At 38.4% G+C, this 24,475-nt stretch overlaps 1 protein-coding gene across 1 annotated transcript in view; it reads right to left on the minus strand.

The window, feature by feature from the left end:
• Positions 1–18,433, minus strand: part of LOC145978077 (uncharacterized) — an 84,692-nt gene extending 66,259 nt beyond the window's left edge. Inside the window, exon 1 of the mRNA XM_083110490.1 lies at positions 18,282–18,433. Coding sequence (XP_082966616.1) covers positions 18,282–18,312 — 31 coding nt within the window. The 5' untranslated portion in view covers positions 18,313–18,433. The remainder of the gene's footprint in view (positions 1–18,281) is intronic.
• Between the last annotated feature and the right edge of the window lie 6,042 nt (positions 18,434–24,475).

Below are 24,475 nucleotides of genomic sequence, written 5' to 3' on the forward strand. Positions count from 1 at the left end.
CAATTAATTCCTACTAACGGGCAATTAGATTAATTACTTGTCACTCAATATTTGACCGTTATAGAAATACGCAGTAGCATGTCATAAAATAGTCTAATACATAGCGATAAGAATACACAATACGTGCAAAGAAGGGCATACAAAAAAGTAAGGGGAAATATAGTTTCCCCTTTTATAATTTTATAATTCATCGTCTTTCTTGAGATGAAACTACTGATATAAATATTCAAGTTATAAGATAATAATATAAACTACGAAAAATGTTTCTAAGAGTTTAATTTTCTTGCAAAATAAACATGACGTTGGACGAAATTAATTTTCTTAAGTATTAGAAATAACGAAAGTCACTTAGTGAAGTGCAATTCTCCTGTAGGGGAATTCTGCTTTACGTGCTTTGGAGAACACATTCCTCACCTTCGGTACGTCCAAGACTTGGTATTGCTTCTTCTCAATAGCAAGGACAGCCAAATGAGGTAGCTGGTATCCAGCAAGGTATCAAACACGAAAAGGTTCTTTCACAAGCTGCGTTGGAAACTGGGATTTTTGCAGAGAATACAACTAGAGTGTGATCCTTGCGAAATGCCAATTATACTTTCCTAAGATATCGAAGAAATCCATTAAGATGACTACTTTCGTTCCCTCTTCGTAACGCTAAAGAGTTTTGGGCAAAATCTGCGTTTCAGAGAAATAATATAACAGGAATAAAAATCTAAAAAAGGTTACAGTTTTCTCATAATTCAAGAAATGTTCTGACCCTGGTGCACCTCTCACTCTACCACTCCAAAGTATGTTTGTGCTACACAATTACAGGCATCTATGGAGATCTTGGAAATAAGTTCTTTGATTTTCATAAGTACAAAGAGTGAACCTGCATCAAAGAGCGGTAAATCATAAAAAGCGTTCTTTTCCTGCCCGCGATACAAATATCAGACAATTGACACCTGTTTCTTCCTCCCAATATATTTTGTTTCATCTGTCATCAATGCAAATAGATTCGCCTCTTCCACTTCCTGGCTTATTTTGCTCAGAATAAGTGTGTACATTTTTTTAGTCGAATTGTGAGTATAATTGCATTTTAAGGTTCAAGTTCAATACATTTGCGAATAATATCGCCTCATTTTGAAATGAACTTCAAGAGTACCAAGAAATTCCGTCTGTTAAGGCTTGCCTCAGACTCGTCATCATTTCGAAAAGCAAGTCCCTGAGTAAGAAACCGCGATGCATCCACAACAACTGACATGTACTGTCGGTTTTCTTGAATCGCCTTTGAATTACTTTCACTAATTAGCGTTGATACTAACAATTCACTGTTAGAATAATTTTTCCGTACTACAGATGATGATTTGTGGTCCTCAGAATGTTCGCAATGTTTTAAAATCATCCACATTTAACACTTCTTTCCAGTTCATAAAACTGGTTAAAACTTAGGTTAATCGCGACGATTACAGGAGATAAATGAATGAGAAATCCCCTACGCCCAGGTCGGTGCTGGAATCTTGAACAAAAGTCACACATATACATATACTAAACCAAAATACATTTTTGTTAGTCAAGTTGATATTGTAAGCAGGAAAAGTGATATCGTGCAGAATATACCACTTAAAAAATATGAAAATCGTTATACTATTAGAAATGACCTATCTTATTATTTGATATTTCATTAACGTCAGTTGGGGGGAGAATGGGGAGCGAAGTATCTGACAGGGGCACCCTCCCCCCTTGCCCCCCACCATACTGCTTCAGCAGATATGTTAACAGCACCAAATACGCCACAGATACAACACAGGAAGTTTATGGAAGTTTTCCAAACAGAACATAACAATTGTCATTCTAAACAATAGAGAAGAATGATTTTGCAACCAAGGTTTTAATAGAAGCTAGACCTTATTCGAAAGTCCTATTGCGTCATTGCTATTTATATCAACAAAAGATCCAACGCGACTAGTTTTCTCGCCAGAGTAAACAGACGCTACTGTGAAGGTATGGAAAGAAGATAATTCAAGAAAAAGGTAATAATTTTAGAATATTTCGTGGAAACGCACGACTAGGACAAGAAGTAGAAGAGTTATTGCACAAAAGAGGATGTCAGAGATAAGGGGATTTCAAATAATATTTATGAGGTCAAAGCAAAACATGTTGATTTATGTATTAAAAAGGTACATTATTTGCTCTTGCATCGGGTTTTATGCATTAATAACGTTTAATTAAACAGACTTCAAAACAATGGCAGGTCGATATTTATACATACCGGGTGGTCCAAAAGTCCAGAAACGGTTAAATATCGTGAGAAATACACATCGAATCGGAAAACGAAAAAAATACGTGTGGGGGTGGGGCGGGGGCAACTGTAAAATTGTAAATGGAAACCCCCATTTTGTATTGTAGAATCGGAAAGAGGACTTCATTCCGAGTCCAACGAGCAATCAACCATCCTCCTAGCTCAATTAGGAACAGAGATATGGCGATCTTAAACGTTCGCCAATGTCCACATATAAAGCGGCTCTGGGGCTCACCCAGCCTCATATCAATGGGTACTTTGGGACAACCGTGGGGAGTAAAGGCGGCCGGATCGTGCTACTGATCACATCACCTCCAAAATGGCCGAGATCGAGAATGTGCCTTCATGGCACTGTGCTATATGCACGGGGATCTTCGCCTGTTACCTTACACAAACAAGAGTAGACATTTATCTGAATAAAAAATGGCATTAACATTTGTTGATTGATTCTGGTTTACACCAGGAACTGCAACCGAAACAATAAGCATATGTATTCTATGTTCTATACAGGGTGTCTCAAAAGTTAATAGCGCAAACTGACACAGGTGAAAGTACACGATAATAGAAGCAAAAAAGTCTGATTGAACATGGGTCTGCAAACGAGCCGTTTTCGAGATAACTGCGAATGGGTGGTTACAAGCCGCCACTGACTTCATTGTTTGTAAACGTCGTCCTAGTTGGTAAAATGCTAATAATGTGTGCGAATGTGTGGTTACAAGCCGTCACTGATTGCATTTTGTAAACACCGAGTGCTTTACTCCTTGCGCGTTCCGAGGTTTGCTCTTTGTTTACAAAACAGAACATTTCCGAGAGGTGGCGTTGTAATCAAACAGGATGGATACAATCAGTACACAGTGTAATCGCACGTCAGTTGTGCTGCGTAGTGACTTACATTTTGACATTGACACTTAGCATTTTACCAACCAGGACGACGTTTACAAACAATGAAGTCAGTGGCGGTTTGTAATCACGCATTCGCAATTATCTCGAAAACGGCTCGTTTGCAGACCCATGTTCACTGAGACTTTTTTGCTTCTATTATCTTGTAATTTCACCTGTGTAAATTTGCGCTATTACTTATGAGACACCTTGTATGTAGACACAGATCGTATAATGTCAATTGACACAAATATGTTGACTCCAATCGCCAATCACCCTGTATTGTAGTGAATTACAGCACCACCACGCGAGTTTCAGAGAAACAAATATCTCCTGGTTGTCGGAGCAAGAAGTGGCGTCCCTACACTCTGTTCCAGGTAGGCTAACTCTGGAGCAAGAGAACGAAAGCAAGTCTCTGGGCAAGTAATGACTCGAGAGGGCTCGAACAATGAAAGCGTGAGAGGACAAGTGAGTGCATGGAGTGCAGCTACCAGTCGTTTACAGCAGAGCTCATTCCTTTGCTCCGCCCGCTTGCTTTCTCCCCTTCTCTACTGTTAGGTCCGGCTTTCCTCCACAGATTCCCGATACGACGACATCCAGTAGCGTGACGTTCTCTAAACTGTAATTCTAGTAATAACCCCATCATTGACCATTGCCTGATTAGCAACTTAGAAAACAATTAATTTCACGAAAACCTGTAGAGGTGTCACATAAGTGACATGACATGCATTATGCAATATGTACAATTTTTCAGTACTACGGTCAGCCTCATGAAATAATAAACACAGCAATAAAAACTCAGAGCGTGTTCATTCTTCTAGTTGTTTACACGGCGGGTTAGAATCACATAATGCATTATGGCACTGGCTAGCAGAGACCGTATCTGGTCGGAGCGGCAAGTGCGTTGCTTACATGCATCTTACCACGACATCTGTTGTCATTATTGAATACTAAGCTCACAACAAGCTAGTCACGCTGATCAACCTTTTAATACCGTAAGTTTTGTCCTGAATAGTAGAATCACAAGCAAAAAAGCCTGCCCAGACTCGCGACTCCTGTGCACCGTACTCCCGCGTGGAGGGGAGGGGCAGAGTGGTGCATGCTATAATACAGACGCGCAGGATATAATACAGAGTGTTCCGCCGAGAGGGATCGAGAAATACTTAATAATTTGAAGTGTAAATAATTATCAAGACACCTTTTTACATACATGTGCATCTTCAGTTGCCCTGCAGAAACGGTCCACATTCTTAGAGGAAAGGGTTTTCCTTAGCATTTTTCTTAACATTTATGCCATGACCAGAAGCTACCGTGTAATGTGAGAAATGTTATGGCATTTCAGATGCCATGGCATATTTCATGGCATTTCTCACGGATAGGCTCGCTCCGTAGCATTTTTCGTAGCGTAACCAATCAGAAGCGACCTCATGGTCACGAGTTGAAATGTAATGGCGGTCGCGTGAGATGTAAACAACTTATCACTTCACATTTTTAAAAGCCGATAACTATTCAACCGAGAGGAATATCGCTTCGTATTAAATGGTTTTAGGTAGAGAGCAATGGTGCTGATTAAATACCTACAACGTACTGTACACGTAAGTAAAAATATTTCAGCTTTTTCAATTGTAATCATCGTGCATTGACGGTGTAACTCGACGTGTCTTTCGTGCTGTATGTATTGTACATTGTAATTGAAGCAGCTAACCGAAATGTTCCATAAAATGCTTTCGTGTAAAGTACTACCAGTTATAAGATTTTTGGAAGCATTAGTATTTATGCTAGCAAAAATGTTTGAGGAAATGCTTTCGTCTAAAGCCGGCTTAACTGTCGCGTCGCGTCGCTTGTCTGTTGCTCTGCTGAATAGTGTCACGCTTGTTCCCGCTTTACACATTGGCGCGCATGCGCAAGCATGTGTATTCACTATTGGTGTATGAACTCGGAGAACTTCTGTAACTTACAAAATTAAAGTCATAACAATATCTTCCTCTGTTTTTAAAAGGCCAGCATGTATTTCTTCATCCCTCTAAGCGGGTCACGCTGCACTTTTATTTATAAGCATTACTTACAATGCTTATATACACGGCACATCCCTACTGCCTGCACCCGTGCTTTCATACAGTACATTATTTTACATCATGTATACATAACCCTACACTGGTCTCCATTTTTTACATTCCATGATGATGAGAGCAATGTATGTGCTCGAAACATTGGAAGCTAACGCCGAATTAACCTGGCTGGTAACCCGAGAACACTTGTTCGAATCACGTCGCCACGATAGCTAAAATTCCTATTATCTTTATTATCATTCTCCATCCAATCAACTCAACAGTACATATTTAATTTCGAACCTCAGTTGGCCAGGATTTCAAATCGAAGTCTAGCAAAGGTCTTTTGCCTCAAACGCATCGTCTAGTTCGTTTCACTTCTTAACACCAGGTGCAGTCAGGGGCGGATCCAGGATGGAGTTGTTTTGGAAGGGGCACCAATTTCCAAAAGTGTACACATAAATACTAATGAAGATTACAGTACTACTTTAAATTAAAGTTTACCATGGTGAAACAAGTCTTTCATACTTTAATATTTCTTTAAGTACCAATTCCAGTCATCTGTACATGCGGCCAAATTATTAAGAACAAATATATTTAAAAATTACATTGTAAAAAAGAACAATATATTAAAAATAGCGTATTCCTCGCAAACACAGAAACGCACAAGTTACAGAAGTATTTTACTGTTTTACTTCATTTCATATTTCTTTTTTGCTATATAATTAGTTTACTGTAGCACTTGAGTCCCTTTCAGTAACATGCATGATAAAGCTGCTAGTAATTTGGACACCAGTTTAACTTTTCAATCGTCAAGTAATTGGAACTTACTAAAGACATTTAACTCACCCTACAAATACTGTAGCTGTAGTTTTCGTAAATGTTTCCTTGCAAATATGTCTATAACCTCCTCTGGTTTCACTTGGTATTTGTCTTTATGGATGTTCAGGAGAGCCAAACCATTCAATCGTTCGTTACCCATTGTAGATCTAAGGTAGGTCTGGATTGTTCGCAGATTGGAGAACGAACGCTCAGCTGTAGCCGCTGTGACTGGAATCACACACAACAGGTGAAGCAAACTTCTAATGTTGGGATACAAGGAAGAAAATTTGTACACCTCTGCTGGATTATCTGGGGTAGATTTTTCCAATAACCAGAATTGTCGTCATAACTTGAGTTCCCCTTCTAATGCTAAAATAGACTGCACATCATCTTCATAAAATTTAGCTGCCTCAATTATATCTTTAACTGAGTCATCTTCTTCAACAATGAATTTCGGAATTACTTTCTGTAGAGTGCTTCAGATATCAATCTGGTTTCTTTGAAATCTATAATCAAATTCAGATATTAAATAATCCAGAAAAGGGATGAACACAACACACCTGAAATAATCGATGACATTCTTTGAGGGAATATTTGACCTGTGTCTTTGATTCTGTTCAATTCTTTGGATTTTTACATCAACATTCAGCTCCTCAGCAAGTGCTTTACTTTCCTGAAAGACTTTATCAAACTCTTGAGCACTGTTCTTTCTTATATCCAATGGAGATAAGTAAACAAGCTCAACCAAGTTTGATGATTGCGTTAAATCCATTTCCTTGCTATGTAGTTGGATTGACAAAGGAAGAGTAATTGACAGGAAGTTTGCTAATACTTTCAAACTACTAAAACCTAAACATATAGTGTTGGGTAAGATAATGCGCTTTAGGCCTTACTTTCACGCCCTTTGATTCTTTCATGACAAAACAAAGAACAGGGAGAAACTTTACAAACGATTTATGAAAGAAACAGTCGATGTTCGAGAGGCACCAACTTTCAACAATGCACAGGGGGCACCAACTTCAAATGATGTTCGGCACTCAGCAATTCTTAACGATATACGGTGTGTGTACACTTGTCAAAAGTGTACACATAATAAAAAAAAAATATTAATTTTATAATTTGTTCGAGCCTTTTGGGGGGCACGTGCCCCTGTGCCCCCTCTGGATCTGCAGTGCAGGTGTATCCTGTATATCCCAGTGTCAGGCTGGTGCAAGGAAATGACGTTCAATCAAGTAGACGATAAGCAGTGTTCAAGTTCAGAAGATGCAATGCCTGTCTGCTGCTTTAAACGTTCATTTGATTGGTTAGCACGCACCACGTGAACATACACCACACATTACACTGCTCCAGAAGGTAGTGCAAACGGTGCAGAAACCCAATACACTACTTGACATCAAATGAACCAACTAGACGCGTCAGTGCAGAGAGAGAGTCAAAAAGTGCAGCGATCCAGACGAGGATAAACATACATAGGGCCCCACAGAGCATTATACGGGCTTGGAGTCCAGACGCCTCGCGAGTCTGCAAAATTCAATCCAGGTTGACATTTGTGTGTGTTCGAAAAGGGTCACTCCATACACCCCTTGTGAACAGTGAAGTGCATTCTAGATATAGGAATAGTGACGTTAGTGCTGTGTAACACATGCCTGTGTGCAAAGCGCCTGTATGGACTAGAACGCTATTAACTCATGGAAACCAGGTGTCGTGGCAAGGTCTGGCCTGTAGGGTAAGTGAACGGGTACGACGGCCGAAATGACCGCTGGAGGCCAACGTTGAGGAACACATCGCATTGCTTTCCCATCTCGATGCGCAAGGACAGGTCACACAATAAGCTCTTCAAATACAGGGTGAGCCAAAAGTCAGGTTACATATGGATTTAATAGTATATCTTCAATGTGTGCACCTTGAACACCATTGCATTTATTCACGCGACGTTTCCAGTTCTCCAGACACTTTTGCAGAACGTCCGGCATAATCATGTCTGCACATTACACAATGCGTTCCTTCAGATGTTGATATTCTGAATCTTAACTGAGTAGATGAGCGCCTTTAAATGACCCTGAAGGACAAAATTCGTTGGAGTCAGGTCTGGAGACCGCGGTGGCCACTAAACGAGACCACGGTGACCGATCCACACACACACATATATACTATAAATCGCTATGTAACCTGACTTTTGATTCACCCTGAAGACAACAGTGAAATGATGAAATTAATTCAATCAAATATTTTCATAACGCCGAAAGTAAATATCACACCTCGCAATTGCAATTCATCTGCTGTGTGCGTAATTTCACAGACTAATCCCTCTTTCCTCATTCTCATAACATCTTAATTTGTTTGTTTATATGTGATGTGCAGGTACGGTCGGGGATCGAACTCTGGACAGTTTGGTCCCCATCCACATTATGTTTTGTCTCAACCAAACAGTTCAGAGAAGATTTTACCAGAGGTTCACCCAAAACAAATGTTAGTTGAGTATTGAGGAGCGTAGCTCTCTACTGATGCTGTGTTGTGTTGTGTAAAGAGTGTACTCGTAGTGATGTAACAATTCTTTGAGGGTAAAGGACTGAAAAGTAGCTTTCGTTGGGTGGTGAATGGTTAGCGCATGACGTGGTTGCTGTTGTGCATTGAATTGTCGCATTAAGTCTACTTCATGCTTAGATAGGCTAATCGGGATTGGATCTACAGTTTAAAATGGGATCCGAACCACAGTACCTTCATTGAGTATCGAACCCGGGACCCCTTGAATACAAGGAATGACATTACTACAGTAAACCCTCGTTAACACAAACTCTCTTAAGACGAACACTCGGTTAACATGAACAAAATGTTGGTCCCGGCAGGGATGTTTCATCGGTTAACGCGAATTTCGGTTACCACGAATTACGAACTGTTTTTTAGTCCATTGCATCATTAGATCTCATTTAACAAGAACTTTCAAAGATTTTCATTTTTTCTCTGTTGTTCCTCTGTCGTTCCTCTGCTAGGTATGTAAGAAATCGCTCAACAATCTCTATCATCTTGTCAACAATCAACTTATACAGTATTGTAACCAACAGATCAGATCAACAATGTGTTCAAATGTGTTTTTCTATTCTTTAAAACATAGCAAGTACGAGTAACGTCAAGATTAAAACTTGGGTGCAATTGCTCGACAATCACAATAATCGCGTCAACAATGAGCTTATACGTATTTAACCAACAAATTCAGTTGTGTGTTCAGATGTGCTTTTCTATTCTTTAAAACGTAGCCAGTACGAGTTTGATCCGATTTGACCGCTAGTTTTACGGAAGCTATGAGTACAGTTGGCCTTGAAGTTACCAGGCATTTGCGTTCCCGTCTGCTACAGCGCACTATACAGGAATTTTTCACCAGAAAATGATCTGCGAGTACTTTTAAAAAAAGTGAATTACTGAAGTACTGTAATACTGTTTTCTATGATGGCATACATAATACGCATTGTAAATGGTTAATGTGTAGAAAGAACTGTATTGCAACAATGAAATTTGAGTCCCCGGTCACCACGATTTTTTTTAACACGAACTCTTGATTTTTCGGTCCCTTGGGATTCGTGTTAACGAGGGTTTACTGTATTACGCCATCGAGGAGGACCATCACGTATACCCTGTCCAATTTATCTCTGGAGCAAGGCTGCGCATAGCGACAGAGAAAGGAGGAATCGAGTGGGCAGAGCGAAGCTGTATAGGCTGGAGGGAAGGCTGGTAACTGCAGTCACTTTCCCCCCTCCCCCGTTCCTCTCACGTTTTCATTGGTGGAGTCGTCTCGCGTCACTACTTGCGCAGAGACTTGATTTCGTTTGCTTCCTCCAGAGATACATGGGACAGACTGTAGTCATCTGTTATTCTAGCTTGGACCATTTGGCTCCATGAGATTTTATGTATACATGTGTATGTGTGTGTAATGTACAAGGTGTAAGTTCCCATACCTCCAGATTATATTACGAACATAGTACATATTACCCCCAAGTAAATGCAACATACGTATTTATGAATTCGAGTAGGCGAACAAAATTAACAACGTGTTACCATGACAACAACAATATAAATAATTGTAGCCGATTCAGCCCATATCCAACTAACTCACTAGCCTTTTTAAACTGAAGGTTTAAACACAAGCCTTCCATCTGTTCCTATTAGTTTTGGGCGATATATCGTCCAGATGATATATCGCGAAATTGAAAAAATATCGTCCAGGCGATATCAACTCGACGATATATCGTCACGATATTTGGCGATATGTATCGTGTTGGCGATATATCCTCACGATATTTTAGCGATATATATCGTGCAGGCGATACATCGTCACGATATTTGGAGATATATATCGTGTTGGTGATATATCTTCACGATATTTTAGCGATATATATCGTGTCATATATACATATATCGTGGAGACAACATGTCGCCGATATCACGATACGGAAAAAATATCGTATCGTATCGTCTGTGACGATAGTTTCTTGACGATATATCCCGATATCAAATTTCCGATATCGTAAATCCCTAGTCAATCCAATCTTCTCCATCCCTACCAATTTCTTTTTGGTCCACCTCAACGTTATCCCTCCATCTTCGTCTTGGATTTCCTACAGGTCTCTTAACCAACAGGTTTCCCAACAAGAATCCTGTAAACCCTTCTTTCCTCTCCCATTCGTGCCACATGGCCTGCCCACCTAAGTTTTCTTGATTTAATTATTCTAATAATATCTGGACATGAATACAAATTGTACAGTTTTAAATTATGTAGCCTTCTCTACTCGCCTGTCCACTCATTCTTTATAAGTCCAAATATTTTTTTATGATTTTCATATACTATTAATTTCTATTCCTCTTTTAATTAACACATGATTCTGCCCATATCTGAATACTTAAACTTTCCAAAAATATTAAACACGTAAATTTATGAGTGTCCTGGTACTTTTAATCAACAGGTTGAGTGAGTTCACTACCAATTGCCCTGTAAGTATTGAAAATTAAAAAATACCGGCGAAATTTCAACACAGTCACAATATGATACATGCAAGAAGGGGTACGGGGACATTTTGGACATACTGCATGGATATGAAGGTGGGCGTACGTGTACGTTTGCGGGTGATATCGTAGGATAAAAATTATTTCTTCGAAAGCAAAAGCTTTATCTCTTTCGAGTTACTAACCCAACTCAAGAAATGTATATTGTAATCCATCGTATATTGTTGGTTTTAATGGCTTGCCCACCTAACTACTGTTTAAATTATTATATTACTCAGGATCAACGACTGTGAAAATATAACCACCGATCGATGATGACTAGCATTGGAAACAAGGCACAAGAACACTCGGGGAAAATCATGGGTCACACAACTTTCAGCAAAGGAGGGATTGAATAAAACAACAGGAAAAGGTTTATCCGACCACTTAGGCAGGGGGACGCTAAAACCTGTGTCTAAGCACATTGGATTCTAGGAGGACACAGAAACGTTTGTCTAAGCATATTGGAGTCCAGGTGGATACAAAACGTTCGTCTAAGCATATTGGAGTCCAGGAGGACACAAAACGTTTGTCTAAGCATATTGGAGTCCAGGAGGACACAAAAAGTTTGTCTAAGCATATTGGAGTCCAGGAGGACACAAAACGTTCGTCTAAGCATATTGGAGTCGAGGAGGACACAAAACGTTCGTCTAAGCATATTGGAGTCCAAGACGACACAAAACGTTTGTCTAAGCATATTGGAGTCCAGGGGGACACAAAACGTTTGTCTAAGCATATTGGAGTCCAGGAGGACACAAAACGTTTGTCTAAGCATATTGGAGTCCAGGAGGACACAAAACGTTTGTCTAAGCATATTGGAGTCCAGGAGGACACAAAACGTTCGTCTAAGCATATTGGAGTCCAGGAGGACACAAAACGTTCGTCTAAGCATATTGGAGTCCAGGAGGACACAAAACGTTCGTCTAAGCATATTGGAGTCCAGGGGGACACAAAACGTTTGTCTAAGCATATTGGAGTCCAGGGGGACACAAAACGTTTGTCTAAGCATATTGGAGTCCAGGGGGACACAAAACGTTTGTCTAAGCATATTGGAGTCCAGGAGGACACAAAACGTTTGTCTAAGCATATTGGAGTCCAGGAGGACACAAAACGTTTGTCTAAGCATATTGGAGTCCAGGGGGACACAAAACGTTCGTCTAAGCATATTGGAGTCCAGGAGGACACAAAACGTTTGTCTAAGCATATTGGAGTCCAGGAGGACACAAAACGTTTGTCTAAGCATATTGGAGTCTAGGAGGACACAAAACGTTCGTCTTAGCATATTGGAGTCCAGGAGGACACAAAACGTTCGTCTAAGCATATTGGAGTCCAGGAGGACTCAAAACGTTTGTCTCAGCATATTGGAGTCCAAGAGGACACAAAACGTTTGTCTAAGCATATTGGAGTCCAGGAGGACACAAAACGTTTGTCTAAGCATATTGGAGTCCAGGTGGACACAAAACGTTTGTCTAAACATATTGAAGTCCAGGAGGATACAAAACGTTTGTCTAAGCATATTGGAGTCCAGGAGCACGCTAAAACGTTTGTCTAAACACATTGGAGTCCAGGAGGACACAAAACGTTTGCTTAAGCATATTGGAGTCCAAGAGGACACAAAACGCTTGTCTAAGCATATTGGAGTCTAGAAGGACAGGAACAAACGTTTGCCTAAACACATTGGAGTCCAGGAGGACACAAAACGTTTGTCTAAACACATTGGAGTCCAGGAGGACACAAAACGCTTGTCAAAATATATTGGAGTCCAGGAGGACACAAAACTCTTGTCTAAACATATTGGAGTCCAGGAGGACACAAAACGCTTGTCTAAACGCATTGGAGTCCAGGAGGACATAAAACGCTTGTCTAAATATATTGGTGTCCAGGAGGACACAAAACGCTTGTCTAAACATATTGGAGTCCAGGAGGACACAAAACTCTTGTCTAAACATATTGGAGTCCAGGAGGACACAAAACGTTTTTCTAAACATATTGGAGTCCAGGACACAAAACGCTTGTCTAAACATATTGGAGTGTAGGAGGAAACAAAACACTTGTCTAAACATATTGGTGTCCAGGAGGACACAAAACGCTTGTCTAAACACATTGGTGTCCAGGAGGACACAAAACGTTTGTCTAAACATATTGGAGTCCAGGAGGATACAAAACGTTTGTCTAAACATATTGGAGTCCCGGAGGACACAGAACGCTTGTCTAAACACATTGGAGTCCAGGAGGACACAAAACGTTTGCCTAAACACTTTGGAGTCCAGGAGGACACAAAACATTTGTTTAAACATATTGGAGTCCAGGAGGACACAAAACGCTTGTCTAAACATATTGGAGTCCAGGAGGAAACAAAACGCTTGTCTAAACACATTGCAATCCACGAAGACACAAAAACGTTTGTCTAAGAGGATTGAGTTCAGGAGGACATTAAATCGCCTCTCGATACAACTAGGAAATACAGAATTACGTCAAATAGAGAAATAGTCCTAGCAGTCCTTAGAAATTTCAACGATATGGTTTTGGAAAATGTGATGTCGAATTTGAAGCTTAAAAGAATGTTTTGAGTGTCGTAGAAAAAATAGTTTGTTTAAGAAAGCAAATAACTCTTGTTGTAAGAGTGTGTATATTTAACATTATCTCTGTAATAAATAATTGAAACTAGACTTGCAAAATATGTCCAGTATTTGTGAGAGACATTTTTTGATCTTTATTGATATTAACATGTTTTATAGATTAAACGAAATTGTTAGTATCTACGTTTGTCTAAACATATTGAATTAACTGAAATTGTTGACAATGTATTGGTATTTTACAAAATAGCTTTTGGCAATATTTCTTCATTGATTATTTCCTCATAATTATTGTTCTCTTGCGAAATTTTTCAAAAAAATATTTTTTAGATATTTCTCTTGTCTCTTACAGTATTTTAGAATAATATTACCCGTCTATATTTTTAATATTTAAACTAATATTTTCATTTAGCGACTGTTGTTAACATGCTGTTATTTTACTCCCATCTATTGGATCTTTCTACATTAGTCATGAATACTCTACAAATATTAAATGTTATTGTTGTTTAGCAGGAACAAGTTTCGGTTAATTATCAACTCTCTCAGTACTTATGTGGTTATCACTGGCGTACGCAGAGGGAGCCTACAGGCCCCTCCGAAATTTTGAGAAAAATCAATATTTGAAATAAAAGCAGTGAAGAATTAGGAAAAAACATAGTAATAAATACAAGCTCCCCTTAAAATGACTCCCGACTGCCATTATTGAGAGTGGAAAGCTGTTCATGCACGAAATATCTTATTATCTATGCCGCCCCCTTACAAAGCAGCTATGTATTGTACACCTTTGCAATTCCAGCCCCTCCCGAAAAAATATCCTGCGTACACCATTGATAGATATCGACACTTCTTGAATGTGACGACCTCATTGAAAGTTAATGGAGTCGTTTAAATTCATAAATGTCCCTGACTGTACATAAATCAATATTTATTATCAAGTGTTACGGAACTTACATTCTTCTTGATCTCTTTCTGTACTTCAAAGGAGATATGACAAGGATAATGTGAATATTTTACAAAATTTTATTACTTATGAAAGCAATGCATATAAGTTGTCACTGACGCAATAAAGTTTTTCATTTGGGGATACAAAATTAAACCACCTCCCCCATATATATATATATATATATATATATATATATATATATATATATATATATATTTATATATATATATATATATATATATATATATATATATATATATATGCCAAAACATTTTCAATTCAATTTCATGATTTGTAAGATAATATTAATAATGATTAAAATAATAATAATAAAAGGTGAAATATAAGTTTCTATAACTTAAGGACAAGATGTGAAATCGTTCTCTATGCCCCCGAGAAAAACTCCTTGCGAACGCCCCTGATGGTAGTAGCTACATTACCTAGTAATTATCCTGAATGTGCTTCCAATAGCTTGGGCAGCAATTATTTTATTTAAAGAAGAATATTAACAGGTACACGACTTTCAAACATAATATGAATCAACAGTTAAGAACATCCACTAATAACTAACTGCAAGTATGTAATACTAATTATTATTGTTACTAGTATTACACCAGCGCCAAACTAGTAATTTGACACATTGGTACATAAAAGACGCGAGAAAAACTTTATATGAAAAGTAAGCAAACTAATGTTTTTCTTAACATACTTACGAAAATCGTATGAATTATCCATACTTCAACTATAACTATGTGTAAATATTCTAAGTAACACGCACATATATTTTTATGTGAACATATATGCACACATGCACAGGATGTAGCTGTAAAGAAACAATAAACTTTCAGAGCTTGTAGAGGATACTGCTAACGACTTTTCTTCGTAATGGTTTGTTGAGGTCTCATTTCGACGCTACGAACTCTTCAAACAACATTTTTATCCTCTATGGTTGCAGTCTTGCACCACATTTATGGTGTCCACTAGACTTTCTCTTTGATGATAAACAAAAACTATTCAATACCCTACAAATAGACAGGAAAGAATCGCTATCAGGAAATGAATATCTATGAACAAAACTTTACGATTCTTTAACGCAAAATTATGATACAATAAGCAACAATACATTAATTTACCGAAAGTGTTGATCTCGGGGATTTCATCCCGTTTCCAATGAGTACTGTCTTTAGTATGTTATGTGACAAAAAAATGACAATGTCTGCATACACACATTGAAAAATATATTTCGAAGACAAGGTCTCAACAACCACAAATTACTAAGAAAATTTGTTTTTCTTGATGTCCTCTGCACTCTGCCAAATTTGTCGGTGGTTTGAAAGATTTGAAGAAATTGAAAAAATTCTGTATATTTAATAATACAATTGTAATAAATAATTGCAAAATATAGCTTTTAATATTTGCCTTTGCCAAGGTTGATGCTAAGAAATGTGATAATTGAAAAATTTTCATTAACTTGAGTCGAAGCATCGTGATGCTTATGTTGCAGGGTTTTATACCACATCAACTTAAAGCCCTAGTGAAATTGTCCACTGCGTAGTAAGAGCTGATACTCTGCTTCGAGAATCTGCACAGGGACTGCCAACACTGCAGAGAAGAGCGTATACCTTTGTTATTTTTAGATTCGGAGTCTGTGCCTTCGTTGTGCCTGTTGCCAAGGTCTTGCTTGGTGAACTGCAGAAATGGCTGATCTAAGGAGAACATCAGGAAAAAAAATCGTTGGACTGTCACATCTTGTCGTTTTCTATAGATTTGTGGTTCCCCAACTTTTTGACTTGCGGAGCCCTTATTAGAATCAATTTCTATGGCCTACCATACCCTATGTCTTACAAGCTAATGGTGTTCAGAAGTAATATTACGGAGCGAGGAAGAGGGGCTAGATAGTAACAGAATGTAAAGTAAAGATATATCTAAACAATTGCGCAATGTCCATGCAATGAAATTATATTTTAAAAACTTTGAGCTTTTGAGCTGCTCCCGTATTTTGTTTTGGTAGTTGTATAAGCGGAGAATTCCGCTTCACAGGGATATGTAGTTGAGAAAGGCAGCAATACTAATTTTGCTTTCTCAGGCAAGATTTTGAATTCATCTTGTAAATGCAACCAAGACTCCGGTAGACTTTGGTTTTGAAACGCGATTTTTAGTTCGCTGTGAGATGTCAAATCTATGAGGACCTCGTATTCCGCTGAGTTTAAGCTGAGTAGTTTTTTGTTCACGCTGAACACATTCAGTACCCATTTAAAGTCATCAAGCACCTTCTCTTGAGCTGTTGGAAACTAATGTTCAAACGAGTCTATGAAAGCTTCGAGATGCGCCTGAATATTTTTCTGTATTTTTTCTTGAACCTTGATGTTATTTTCATTCAAGAAGCTTTTGTAAGAGGGAAGCAATCGATATCTTCCTTTTCCACGCACTCCAACCAATACATAAGTTTCCTCTTAAAAGAAGACACTTTGGCGTTTGCATAAAAAACTGTGGCAGTTTTTCCTTGAAATGATAGATTCATTTAGTTCATTTTGCTAAAAATGTCGGCTAAATACGCCAGTTTGCACACTCAGTCTTCATCATTTAAAACCGTCGACAATAGAGAGTTATGGTCCATCAAAAATGTTGCTACCTCTGCACGCAGTTCCACCAAACGTGTCAGTGCTTTTCCCCGAGACAACCACCGTACTAGGCGAAGCGAAGTAAGCGACAATCGTAGCGTGTATGTCGCTTCGGTTCGAAAGCTATTGATCACCGAGGGTTAGCTTCAAAGAGGCAGACTACAGGGACAACTGACATGGGCCCCTTCAGTCTAATGCAAATCATTCACCGCGCATGCCCGAACATCAGACCGAGGCGCCGCGATGCATGGTACTGAGAAAACGGCCCAGTTCAAGCGACATATCGCTTTAGTTCGAAAGGCAACTTTCAGACCGAAGCGACAAGCGTCTCTCGGAAACTTGTCGCTTCGGTCTGGCAGCGCCAGCAATGGTCCCAAGAGAACAGGCGACCTTGAAGCAGCCAATGGAACACTGTTTTATGTGGAGGGAAACTTTGTGTTCCAATCGGTAAGGGATGAAAGAAAGTCGAGTGCCATCGGTGAAGTTTGCTGATGTCCTCAGTGTTGCGAACTGCACGATTATATGTCCACGACAGCGTTGTAGCATATCAACCAAGTTACAATTTTAATAATTTAAAATAAACCATTAAGTTTGAAAGCACACGAGAAACACAAAATGTGATTCCCTACATGTGTATGACATATTCTATGTGAATATAAACGTTTCAGAGCGTTCGGTCTAATAAGACATCACATCCGCCAAATACAGTTGGTAACACAAGCTGGTCGCTGTCAAGTTTTTCACCAAGCGCTTTGCGAGGTTAAAAGTTTCTCGGGCGTGCGAATTTCTATTTGTTTTGCTACATTAGCTTTCTACGTAAAGGTAAATGACAATTGTTCGCCATTAATTATGTCTAAAACAACACAAATGTAATGTACTCAGCCTATCATGAAAGTAGTTAATCCACCACTGAACATTGCCTTAGAAAATTCGATACTGTAAGTGCAGCTCCAAAACATTTCCCTTTGTTCCTGTTCGGAAATAGCAGCACAACTCAAGCAAGAAATAGCTTTCCGGAAAAAATCCTGATAGCAATTCCCACGCCATCCCCGTAACATATGCACATTTTTTTGTACTTACCCGGATCAGGTGTCGAATTTCCTTGCCCCATTGGAGTACTGGGTGGTTTCTTTTTACCCCGTTTTTTCACCAGCTTGAACACGTGATAGACCAACGACAACAAAACCTGCTAGCTTTCTGAATCAGCAGTGAACGCGGCTGTTCACCTGATTTGGTGGCCACTCAAGACTATTTTTGGCGTCCGCCCAGTTGCACTGATAGAATGCTCTGTGCATGGCCCTTGGGTGTTTACATGGCGATCAGGAAGCGTTTCGCGAGATTTCACGGAAGTAAGAAGGAAAATAGAGCGATAAGAATAACGTGTAAACGGCTGGCGTAACTTGGCAGGGACAAGGGGAACACTCGCCCCCAGAATTTACAGGATTATTAAAATGTATATGTTAAGGGTATATTTTTAAAACCTTCTGGAACCAGAGGTTCATATTCTGTCCCTTCCTCAAAGTTAGGTCCAGGTTACGCTACTGTTGGAAACTCACATAAAAATTGGTTGTCAAGAATCGAGGCAGGTTCTAGCCAGGTAGAATCCAAGGGGATTCAGCCATATTTAACCCAGACCAAGTTCTCTTGTAAGTGGATTGATTTCCATCTTTCAAAATATCTTTCCTTTACTTTGTTTTATTCTCAGAGGCAGTAATGAGCAACGAAAAGGAAAATATTCTGCCGCCTCTGGGTTCTATATTATCATGAGTGTATTTCAGTCAAGTGTGACCTGATATGCTTCTCTAGCTTCAAGGTTCAAGATACCAGAAACACCAAAAGCAGTTACTGTTATTAATAAATAAATTTAAAGATGAATTTAAACTGTGGTGTGTCAAATATTTTTCATGTCACTTCTCTGATTCTTTAGGTAAGATATCACAAAAGACTTCAAGCCACAGATCTACTTTTTAAATTGAAAATATGTACATATGTACAATACCTTTCCGGGCGGTTTCAATATCTTTCGGACTTTCACACCCGCAACACCAGATCACGTGAAAAATCTCTGTTATCCATCCCTATCCACAGATCTAACTTCTACGCCAACTCGTTTACCGTTACCTCTGCAGGACACTGGAACAGACTGCCCCCCGAAATCCAAGCCTCCTCCTCAGTTGTAACATTCAAAAGACAATTAAAATTATGCATGCTAAACAATTGGACCTAGATTAAATTCCCAGAAAGAAATACGTTATACATTTAGCCCACGAAATATGCTTTCTATGTAGGTACTTGTGTGTGAATGTGTGTTTGTGTGTGTGTGTGTGCATGTAGAAACTGTATTGCTTTTATTTTTAATTTCTTCTAAGCTACATTTTTTCATTGTGTTAGTAAAAATAATGAGCAATATACGTAATTAATGGTTAATCCAGGGCTTGACTGCTCGTATTCAAACTGTATTGCTTTCATTTTTAGTTTCATTTTACTTTCACTAGTTTATTTTTCTTTTATTATTTTATTTTTCATTTATCTTTTTTAATTTTTTAATTGTATACAATTTACTGCAAAGAAAAATGATCCCTGTAATTAATGGTTAAGTGGAAGAGAAGGCATTAATGCCTTAACTTCGCCATGTAAACAAAGTCGTAAATAAATAAATAAATAAATAAATAAATAATAGTGAGGTACCAACGGTGGATCGATTTTTTAAAATGATTTCTTGGTTCACACACACTTTCTGATGTAATGAAATACATTTTATAACAGATGTAGAGGGCAATATAATGTTGTGTTAAACTTGTACTTCCAATTTTTCGAACTGTAGAAGATGTTAGGTCTTCACATTTATTGACATAACTTTAGAATGATTGTTGTCTCTTGTGGCCAGACAAAATGATTAAGTTAATTTACATCAAAGTTTTTATTTAATTTGCACAGATGGATCTAAAAATAAGACATGAGTTGGATGTGCAGTGTACAATCCCCCAACAGAAAGTAGAATTATTATTTTAACTTCCACAAGATGGTTTCAATATTTAGTGCAGAAACTTATGCAATTTATCAAGCTTTAATATACATCCAAAATTAAATTAAAGTTTTTAATATAGATCAACTCCTAAAGTGTATCACAGGCACTTAAATCCTCTTACAGAAATCTTTATAAATTATCCCTTTATGTTATAAATTGTAGTCAAATACAAAACAAACAACTTGAAAAAATTTCACTAGGGTTAAAGCACAGAGCAATATAAGAAGCAATTCACATGTTGATGAATATGCAAGAAAGCAGCATGTCATCCATACATTATGGAGTTATCATTATACTGTACTGTACTGTTCTTCTGCCTGGAGTGAAAAAAGTCAGATTTGAATGACTGGCGTTGGCATGAACTTATACCAGTTAGGTAATCATACAGATAAATTGTTCAATTTAAGCTATACGAACCATGGTATCTTCATGTCGGTGGTACAAGAAATGTTAATGTGTTAATTAAGACTGAAATTGGAATATTTATGTACTGAGCAACATTTACTCAGAATTGGAATAATGAATAATAAGAGATGGGAATGTGACTGGAAAAGTGCAGGCATGCTACATATAATATTGGAAGGTCCAAAGTATAGCAGAGAAGGAAATATCTTATACAAAAATTTACTTAAATGAAAGATACATCATCATCATCCTTCGCTGTTTTCTGCCTCTGGCTGGGTTGGCATAGAAGTCAAGCCTCTCCATTTTTTCCTGGTCTTCCACCACTCCTCTCTTTCCACGGTATTCCAATCATGTTCTCTTCTCCTAACACTCTCCACATCTTGGTCTCCCCTTTGACCTTATTCCCACTCCTTGTGCATGGTAAGCTTCTACTGGTAGTCTTTCTGCATCCATCCTCTTCATATGTCCGAACCATCTCATCTGTGCCTGATCTATCCTGTCCTGAAGCTTCACCACCCTCACTGTTTGTTGGATCTCCTCATTCCTTATTCTATCCCTTCTAGTCTTCCCCAATATACTCCTTAAAAATTTCATCTCCACTGCTTACATCTTTCACTTGTCTCTCTCTGTCATTGTCCAAGTCTCTGCTCCATACGTAATTATTGGCACATAGTACAAGTATGTGTTATATACCATTTCATAGGTACATCCCTGTTCATGTTAATCTTCGAATGCTTTGATAGATCCACCACTTATTTGTCCTCTTCTGTTTATCTCCTCATCTATTCTTCCACTTATCTCAATTATGCTTTCTAGATATTTGAAGCTCTCCACTACCCTCAACTCTTCCGTGTCCATCTTTATTCTTGGTTCATTTCTGACTCTGTTTCTTGTTGTTATTAGCACCCCGCTCTTTTCTGCACTGAAATTCATTCCTGCTCCTCCGATTTCCTCATTCCAACTATCAAGCTGTCTCTGTACTTCTTCTTCCCTGTTCCCCCCATATTACATATACAGCTCGTTATAAATTTGACAAGTTCGTTGGCAAATCCAGATGTTCATCCAGGGTGTACGAAAAATAATTAGTATTTGGTAGGTCTATCAGAAAAATATTTTAAAGGATGTTCCAATTAAAATTTCTCTGAATAAGTGAACTTGTGTTACCCATTGTACTAGAGGAAAAGGTCTAAATATGGGCCACCCTTTTTATGTTGTCATTTTCGGAGAGAAAAAATTAATATATCAAGCACCTGCCTTTAAAATGAATATCTATGAAATATATACTTAAATGTAATAGCATGCTAAAGTATTAGAAGGTCTTCATTTTTAAAAAAGAAAGTAATTTCCAAAAAAATGGTAAAATGATGTATTTCAAAATTGTGGTCTAAATATGAGCTACTAGTGGCAATATCATAAAAGAAATTAAAATAAAAAACAGTCATTTTTTGCTAAAACATTATAAAATTCATATTTATGAATAATCTATTGTTTTGAAAATTACGCGGAATGGGAACAATCGAAATTAAGAAAAACATCCAAATATTTGTTGAAAATGTGATCTCAACATTAGACCTCATGTCATAGCCCATATTTAGACCTTCACACTATTTTACTTCTTCAATTTATTTTCGCTCTCTGTGGTACATATTTCACAAAAAAATCATGGCATTATAAAAGTCCACATTTGTTTTATCTACCCCTAATATCATAACCTATACAAAGCAGATGAGAATTCAGAAAACGCTGAGTTAAAATATACCTGCAAGAAGTTTTCGGACGTCGCAATTCTATAACAGCGTCCAAGGTCGAAACTAACCACCACTTTTTTTTTGCGAATTTGCGCCGCAACCTTTGTCCTTGACAGATAACCAGTTCCAATAGCCTCTGCCAGGCTGCAGCACCCGGTATCGCTGATAACTCCAAAACCCATATTTAAACCTTCGCCCATATTTAGACCTTCTCCTCTAATTGTCCGCAAGTGCTTCACAATCAATTGACAATAGTTTGAATCAAATCCTCGTTTGCAGGGAAACTAGGATAACACAACCTGGATAATTTAAAGCACCTCATTCTTTTTTTTTGGCACGAGTATATGAGCTGTTTTATCTGTGGTATGTGCATGAAATTTTAGAATAAATAATATCGTTTGATTTAGTATCAGTGCTCGAAGTGAGGTGGGATGCAGGAGGATAGCATCTCCGCAGCTGTCTCATATTCACCATCCTAAACTATAGGGGCATCTCTATAGAGCCGCGGTAGCTCAGTCGCTAGGGCGTCTGACCACCATGCAAGAGACCCGGGTTCGATCCCCGGCGGGGGGATCAAGGACTCCGTGAATTCATTCACTGGGTACATGCACAGGTATTCTCTTCTTATGCATGGAAGTTGAGGGACCTCATGGAGGGTACATGGGAAGAGTTTGATAGCATTTTGCTATCTTTTCATGCTTGATGAGATAATAGGGGTTTTGTCAAATTTAGTTTTGTATACTACAGATTTTAATAAGGCTAATCAAAATAATGGGTTACTAATAGTCACATAATAATGAACTACCAGGCACTTTGGCGTATTAACATCAGGATATTATCAGACTTGCGTGTGTAAATGAATGGTACGTATGAGTGTTATGTGCTCAGAATTCTGAGTTCGTAATTTAAAAAGATAAATTTAATATATTTGGTTAATCATATACCTTGCTTTGTGATTGCGTGGCGATGACGAAGATTGGGAGAGATTTGTTCTGTTACAGATATTACTTTAAGTTTGCCTGATTAGAAAATGCTGGAGGAAAACCCCAGAGGGACTAGACAATCTCTCCTATAGGTTTGTTTCATCTACGTCACAAACTTTCGCATTGTGGTTTCGAGCAGCCATGATTGAGACCAGTTCTTGTAAGCATACAGAATTCAAGAGGGCAGGCGGGAGATACTATCGCAGACATTTGTGATTTAAAACAAACGTGCAGTTAGTGCAGATGTAACGAACGCTACGCGGTGGATATTTCCTTTCAAACGACAAATACAATTGGCCGCAAACATGGCAGCTGTGCGCATTGTGACGTCACATGGAACCATGGAGTCCATTAGTAGTGACGTCACAAGCAGACGGCGAGCTGGAACTGAGTCTACACAACGAGAAAACGTGTTTTATTCCTATTCAAATCAATGTTATTTTCCTTCGGAAGGAGTAGCTTTAATTATTGCGACAGCAGTTATGAAACAAAATTATGATGCGTATCGTACATCAATGTAGAGATGAGATTTCGGAGAATACGACTATATATCACACATACCTTACAGAGAATAAGGTAAAGAATAACCGAAGAAAGAATATCATGCATTTTCAAATCATTCCACTTCCGAGAACAACCGAAGCCGACCCGATCTGAACTCGGCCACGCTGTCGCTATGAATGGTGGGAAACCAGCAGCCTCAGGCGATTGAATCGACGGTGCCCATTGGCTGAGATATCTTTTTGAGCATTCGCTTTACTCGATTTTCTACTCCATTTATTCCTTACATTCTCATCTGTAAGGTATGTGATATATATAGACATATTCTCCGAAATCTCATCTTTACATTGATGTACGATGCACATCACAATTTTGTTTCGTTAACTACTGTCACAATAATTAAATCTACCCCTTCCGAAGGAAAATAGCATTGAATTGGATAGGAAGAAAAGCACGTGTTTATTTGTTTAGACTCAGTACCAGCGCATCGTCTGCTGTAACGTCACACTATTGGACTCATTCCTTCAGGACTGGCTCGAAACACGATGGGTATTCATAAGGAGGGAGACAGATCGTTTAACACGACTCACGAGAATTCTGGGTTTAAGA

Source organism: Lepisma saccharinum, chromosome 24, assembly GCF_977018435.1.
Source record: "Lepisma saccharinum chromosome 24, izLepSacc3.1, whole genome shotgun sequence".
NCBI classification, from domain to species: domain Eukaryota; kingdom Metazoa; phylum Arthropoda; class Insecta; order Zygentoma; family Lepismatidae; genus Lepisma; species Lepisma saccharinum.